The sequence below is a fragment of the Dictyostelium purpureum genome (genome assembly GCF_000190715.1).
Source record: "Dictyostelium purpureum unplaced genomic scaffold DICPUscaffold_698, whole genome shotgun sequence".
Taxonomy (NCBI): Eukaryota; Evosea; class Eumycetozoa; order Dictyosteliales; family Dictyosteliaceae; genus Dictyostelium; species Dictyostelium purpureum.
This window is the reverse complement of record NW_003520029.1, coordinates 1-7719: the sequence shown is the minus strand read 5'-3', so window position 1 is coordinate 7719 and position 7719 is coordinate 1. Positions and strand designations below refer to the sequence as shown.

General features: G+C 20.9%; 1 protein-coding gene across 1 annotated transcript; it reads right to left on the bottom strand.

Moving 5' to 3' along the window:
- Nucleotides 1–303: 303 nt before the first annotated feature.
- Nucleotides 304–7610, bottom strand: DICPUDRAFT_160136 (uncharacterized protein; the record flags this gene model as incomplete). Its single annotated transcript, XM_003294976.1, has 20 exons — nt 304–399; nt 423–472; nt 656–843; nt 915–1126; nt 1194–1583; nt 1657–1706; nt 1783–2086; nt 2157–2411; nt 2483–3055; nt 3123–3735; nt 3924–4183; nt 5012–5176; nt 5235–5374; nt 5438–5575; nt 5798–5873; nt 5938–5987; nt 6171–6358; nt 6430–6641; nt 6717–6969; nt 7303–7610. Coding segments are annotated over 20 exons (4521 nt in total), but the record flags the coding sequence as incomplete, so codon positions are not given.
- Nucleotides 7611–7719: the final 109 nt, after the last annotated feature.

The window sequence follows — 7719 nt, the reverse complement described above, 5'->3', positions numbered from 1 at the left end:
ATATTTGAGTAATTTGTGATGGATCTTTTATTTTAAATTCAGAGAGATTGGTTGTATTTTCGCAGTATTCTATTAAAATGTAAATTAAATCATCATCTAAATAATAGTCGTATATTTGAACAACTCCTTCCATCTCTTTTATTATGTTTAGTATTAAAAGCTCTGAATTAAATTTATATTCTAAAATATCCATTTCAAAATTTGAGTTCATATGTTTTATCATTTTCATTTTTTCTTTAAGATTAAAAAAATTAGTTGTATAAAGTTTTCCAAATAATTGGATTGCTTCAAAATTTCCACCTGTTAAATACATTTCTTTGGTTTCTCTAATTGAACCTGTAATTTTTCGAATATAAAACTAAGTTTATAATGAAAAGTTAATAAATTTTCAATTTTAATCTTAATAAATATAAAATATTTACCTTATCATTTATTTTGACTAAATGAACATTTTCTTTAATTTTTTTAATTTCTATAATATTAAATATTATGTCATAACCAATAATAACATCTATTTTGTCGTTATTTCTATCAATAATTTCTAAACTGGTTATATCATTTAATATTTTATTTTTATTGATTATGAAATAGTTTGAATAAAGTGATTTACCTGAATAAATTGTTTTAATATATTTCTCCCAATTGGGATATATACTTTCAATATAAAAACCATAGACTCTTCTGATAAAATATGAAATATCTAAAATAATTAAAAAATCTTCTGTTTGTTGATCTAAAACTGATTTTGATTTAATTAGAATCACTTGATTTGAGTTTGATGGGTTTGATACAAAATATTCGAAATAATATAATAATGATCTTATTATGCTGATATCATTGTAACTGTTAATAAAAATTTAATAATAATTAATATGAATTTATTTGTGTATGTGTAGTTATACATGAATAATTACTCTTTTTCAATTATGTCTTCGATTGATTTGATTTTTAATTCAGATTTAAAGAAATAATAAGATGTATTAATATCTTGAACAATATAGCATGGAACAATGATTTGATCATTAAATTCTTTAAACTTATTATTATCAATTTCTTCAAATTTAACTTCATCTATTGTTTTTTCAGTTAAATGTTCCTTCTTTTGTTTTCGAATACAATAAATTTTCTGTATATAAAAAGAATTCTTATTAATAAATTAAATAATTGAATAATATATTGGTTTGAATATTTACTTCATTTGTATCGGTAGTTTCTAATAATAAAATCATTGTTTTATAATCATAATATAAATCATTATCTTTCTGATGGTTTAAATTTAATATTTCTAAAATATTATATTTAATAGAACCAATAGTTATTTTTGAGTAGTTGATGAGATTATCATTATTATTATTATCATTGTTGTTGGTTGATAACTTGTTTAAATAATATAAACCATCTGATGGGGAATATTCGATTTTTGAATGACCTTTGGCAACCATAACACTATAACAAAATAAAATATTTAAATATTTAAAGAAATTTAAATTTAAGAGTTGTTGACAGCTATCTTCTTGACCAAAAAAGTAAAGAGCAATATCATAAATTGAACCAACTATACTAAATGGACTTCCTCCTAAATACTGGGGGTAAAAAAAATTAAAATAATTATTAAAAAAGAAAAATAAATTAAAAATTAAATTTATATATATTTACGTCGAAAAAATAAAATATTTCTTCACCAATAATAATCGTTTCTAAACCATCTATAAATCAAAAAAAGAAGTAAGTATTGCTTTATTTAACTTATCAATTATTATAAATATTTTTAATAATACATACATATGAATTTATAGTCTTTAATTGATTTTAATTGGATTAAATTGTTTAAATGTTTTTTGGCTAGTTTCATAAAATAATTATTCTTTTCTTCATCAGTAAACATTGATCTTTTTATTTCCCAATCTGAGTATTGATTAACGCATTCTTTTAATTTGGTTGGTAAATCGTATAGTAAAAGATCAAAGTGGGTTTTTTTTGAGGGTTTTAATAAAGGTTCAAATTGAATGTTCTCTAAAATAGGGTTTACAAGTTCAATAAAATTAATAAATCTATCAGATGCCACTCGTGAAATTGCACCAAAAACCTATTGAATAAATAAATTGTATTAATACAAAAAAGAGAATTAAAAACTGTAAAAATATTTTATACTTTACCTCTCCTTCAAGATAAACTATATATATTGGTAAATGTGTTTTTGATTTTTTATGAAATTGTTTAACTGGATTAATAACAAAAGTTTCAGAAATAGAAGTTTTCTTCAATATATTGTTATAGCTTGTATCTAATTTATCGTAATATTCCATTAAGTATTTGTTTTCATTTATTAATCTTTCTTTTTCATTTTCTAAAATTTGATAAATATATTTATATTGAAAATAAACTGGTGTTTCAGCTTTTTCGAAGGTAGTCTGTGGTAATAAAAAATATTTGTTATAATTTATACTATGTAATATAAAAGTCATATTAATACAATACTTACACTAAAATAGTCATAAATCTTATCAATGACTGGGTCTTTGGTTTCTATATTATAGACTTTGAAGACCATATCTATAAAGTTAGGTAGTTTCTCTGTTGGATCTGCAAATGTAGAGAGTATTGAAAACCTAACATCATTGAATGGTTCTTGATTTTCTTCATCTTTGGATGGTTCGTTTTTGTTTGTTAAAAATACTTGAAAGCCATTTAAAAAATGAAAATATAAATACAGCATTTTGATATCTCCTTTTTCGAAAATTTGAAAAAATAATAAAATTAATTTAAATAATAATATTAATTGAATTTTCTTTGTTATGGCATTTGGATTTTGTAATGAGATTTGTTTTAAAGTGTTTTCAGTTGGGTTAACTATTAAATAATAACTCCTTCGATAGTCAGCTTCATTGATATCTACTGGTTCAACATTATTTGATTCTAAACCCAATGGAAAAACTTTTGAACATTCCATAAAATAAAATGAAAACATTTCTTCAGAAAACATTAGATCGAAATATTGTTTCATAACTGAATTTTTATCAGATAAAAAGCTTTTAACTGAAAATAAACTAAAATACTTAAAATATTAAATATTAGTATTAAAATAATTTAATTTAATTTTAAAATATAAATTTAATGCATACTTTTCCGTCAATTATGATAAAATATTGTTGGCTATTTATTATATTAACGCAACCAATACATTTATAATCTTTGGTAATATCAAAACCATTATTATTATTGCTATTATAATAAAAATTTAATGAATGATTACTAAAATTAAAAAAATTATTTAAATTAAAATCAATTGGACTTGTACTTGTACTTTTTTCAAAAAAATTGTATTTTTGATTAACAAAATATAATGATTCTTTTAGGTTTCTATGAATGAGATCCCCAGATGTTAGTCTTAAAAATTCATAGTGTTTGCAAATGAATTCTAATATTTGGGATGGTTGTGGTCTTTGGTGTTCATCTTCATTGGCCATTCTTTTTAATATTTCTAAAAAAACTAAATTACACATTTCTGAGCTAGTATTTTCATAAAGTTTTAATAAAGTAACACCTAAACTGTAAACATCTACATTGGGAGTATAAAATCCCCCAATTACCTCAGGTGCTATAAATTGATTAGTTCCTTCTTGAGTATAGCGGCCATCTTGAGTTAAACCTAAAATAATTCTTGAGGATCCTAAATCACCTAAATAAAACTCATATTCCGGCTCCCCAGTAATTTTATTGGGGCCATTAAGTGTTCTAAAAAATATATTTTCTGGTTTAATATCTCTATGAACAACCTTATCTTCTTTAAACTGGTCTAAAATTATTAGAATCTTAACCAACAAATAAAAAAAATTATAAAAAGAAAATCTAAAATAATTTATTTTAGTAAAAAATTATTAAAATATTTTTTTTAGTAATTTATATAGAAAAATTGTAATTACCTTTTTAACTTTGATAAATCCCCATTTTCATAAAATTCAGTGATGATATTTAAATGGTAATAGTCTTTATTTGGTTTTATGGTGATAAAATCTTCAATATATTGAATAATATTTAAATGTGGGTATTTTTCTTTATTTGAATATCGTTTTAAAAATTTGAGTTCTTGGTTTACTGATTGGGTGAAATTCTTTTCTAATCCTATTTCAGAATCATTTAAAGTTTCTAAATTAAATAGTTTTATTCTTTTACAAATATATAGCTAAAAATTTATTAGTATTTTTTTTTGTTTATTTTTTATAAATTAATAATTACTTTTTTTTCTTGAATATTTTCATATAAATAAATGACTCTATCTAAATTCGATGATAGTTTCCTAACTTTAAAATATTTGTTATTGTATTCTTTCATTTGGGTGGATCAATGTAAAATAAAAAAATTTGGTTTTTTTTTTATTTTTTTTAATCACAACAAAAAAAAATTAAAAAAAAATTAAAAAAACTTTTAATTTATTTAAAAAATAATTTTTTGTCCAAAAAATGGGAAGGGTTTTAACTTAAGGTTTTCTTTCAAGTGATTGAAAAAATGATATTAAAATGCTTTTTTTATACCCTCTATTACATATTTCAATAATGAACAGATCAAAAATTACATGCAATATTATGAAAAAAAAGGAATCATGAAATTGTGTTTGTGTAATTGATGCAGAAAGAACATATGTAGAAAGAACATGAAATCATGATTAGATAAGATTCTTTAATTTATATTAAAGGTTAAATATTTCTAAAGAGAAAATAAAATATTTTATTAGAAAAATTCTATTTAACTATTTCTCAAAAAATAATTAAATAAAATAAATTGGTAGAATAATAATCGAAACAATTAAAACAAAATTGAAATAAAACCTTTTTTTTATAATAATAAATTTATTTATTTTTTATTGCTATTATGATTAAAGACGATCAGTTAATTCTTTTAATTCTTTTAAATTTATACGTTTGTCATACTATTTTAGAATTTTGAAAAATGTTAGTTCATGGGTGGGTTTATAAAAATATTTAGTTTATATTTTGAAATAGTTTATACATACTTGTAATTGGGTCATTTTTTTAATAATTGTATTAATCTCTTCACCTGCTATTAATTTATTTTCATCAAATAAGGATTGGATAACACAACCTAAACTAAAGATATCATGTTTATTTTCGAGCGATTCAATTGGGTTTTTGCTTCTGAGTTTTTTGATATAAATTTCCTAAATAAAATATAATTAGAATTTTTTTTTTTTTTTTTTATAGTTATATTATATTTACATGTGGTTGGTAATTTCTGCTACCATTTCTTGAGTAATATTTCTCTTCATCTTTCTTTAACTCTGAACCAATTCCTGAAGTACCAAAGTCTGATAAAATACATTGTATTTCACCATTATTCTCTTGAATTAAAATATTTTCTGTGATAATAAATTTATATTAGTAAAAAAAATATAATCTTTTTCATATTATTCTTATCTTACCGTTTTTAATATCACGATGATAAACATCATGTTCTTCTAATTTTTCTAAAATATTAACCATTTGTTTTAATATTTGAATAATTTGTGATGGATATTTTATTTCAAATTCAGAGAGATTGGTTGTATTTTCGCAGTATTCTATTAAAATGTAAATTAAATCATCATCTAAATAATAGTCGTATATTTGAACAACTCCTTCAATCCCTTTTATTATGTTTAATATTAAAAGCTCTGAATTAAATTTATATTCTAAAATATCCGTTTCAAAATTTGAGTTCATATGTTTTATCATTTTCGTTTTTTCTTTAAGATTAAAAATTTTAGTTGTATAAAGTTTTCCAAATAATTGGATCCAATTACTTACTTCAAAATTTCCACTTATTTCATAAATTTCTTTGGTTTCTCTAATTGAACCTGTAATTTTTCGAATATAAAACTAAGTTTATAATGAAAAGTTAATAAATTTTCAATTTTAAACTTAATAAATATAAAATATTTACCTTATCATTTATTTTGACTAAATGAACATTTTCTTTAATTTTTTTAATTTCTATAATATTAAATATTATGTCATAACCAATAATAACATCTATTTTGTCGTTATTTCTTTGAATAATTTCTAAACTGGTTATATCATTTAATATTTTATTTTTATTGATTATGAAATAGTTTGAATAAAGTGATTTACCTGAATAAACTGTGCTAATATATTTCTCCCAATTGGGATATATACTTTCAATATAAAAACCATAGACTCTTCTGATAAAATATGAAATATCTAAAATAATTAAAAAATCTTCTGTTTGTTGATCTAAAACTGATTTTGATTTAATTAGAATCACTTGATTTGAGTTTGATGGGTTTGATACAAAATATTCGAAATAATATAATAATGATCTTATTATGCTGATATCATTGTAACTGTTAATAAAAATTTAATAATAATTAATATGAATTTATTTGTGTATGTGTAGTTATACATGAATAATTACTCTTTTTCAATTATGTCCTCGATTGATTTGATTTTTAATTCAGATTTAAAGAAATAATATGATGTATTAATATCTTGAACAATATAGCATGGAACAATGATTTGATCATTAAATTCTTTAAACTTATTATTATCAATTTCTTCAAATTTAACTTCATCTATTATATCTTCAGTTAAATGTTCCTTCTTTTGTTTTCGAATACAATAAATTTTCTATATATAAAAAGAAATCTTATTAATAAATTAAATAATTGAATAATTATATTATATATTGGTTTGAATACTTACTTCATTTGTATCGGTAGTTTCTAATAATAAAATCATTGTTTTATAATCAAAATATATATCATTATCTTTGTGATGGTTTAAATTTAATATTTCTAAAATATTATATTTAATAGAACCAATCGTTATTTTTGAGTAGTTGGTGAGATTATCATTATTATTATTATCATTGCTGTTGATTGATAACTTGTTTAAATAATATAAACCATCTGATGGGGAATATTCGATTTTTGAATGACCTTGGTCAACCATAACACTATAACAAAATAAAATATTTAAATATTTAAAGAAATTTAAATTTAAGAGTTGTTGACAGCTATCTTCTTGACCAAAAAAGTAAAGAGCAATATCATAAATTGAACCAACTATACTAAATGGACTTCCTCCAAAATACTGGGGGTAAAAAAAATTAAAATAATTATTAAAAAAGAAAAAAAATTAAAAATTAAATTTATATATATAAATAATTACGTCGAAAAAATAAAATATTTCTTCACCAATAATAATCGTTTCTAAACCATCTATAAATCAAAAATAGAAGTTAGTATTGTTTTAACTTATCAAGTATTATAAATAGTTTTATAAATACATACATATGAATTTATAGTCTTTAATTGATTTTAATTGGATTAAATTGTTTAAATGTTTTTTGGCTAGTTTCATAAAATAATTATTCTTTTCTTCATCAGTAAACATTGATCTTTTTATTTCCCAATCTGAGTATTGATTAACGCATTCTTTTAATTTGGTTGGTAAATCGTATAGTAAAAGATCAAAGTGGGTTTTTTTTGAGGGTTTTAATAAAGGTTCAAATTGAATGTTCTCTAAAATAGGGTTTACAAGTTCAATAAAATTAATAAATTTATCAGATGCCACTCGTGAAATTGCACCAAAAACCTATTGAATAAATAAATTGTATTAATACAAAAAAGAGAATTAAAAACTGTAAAAATATTTTATACTTTACCTCTCCTTCAAGATAAACTATATATATTGGTATATGTAT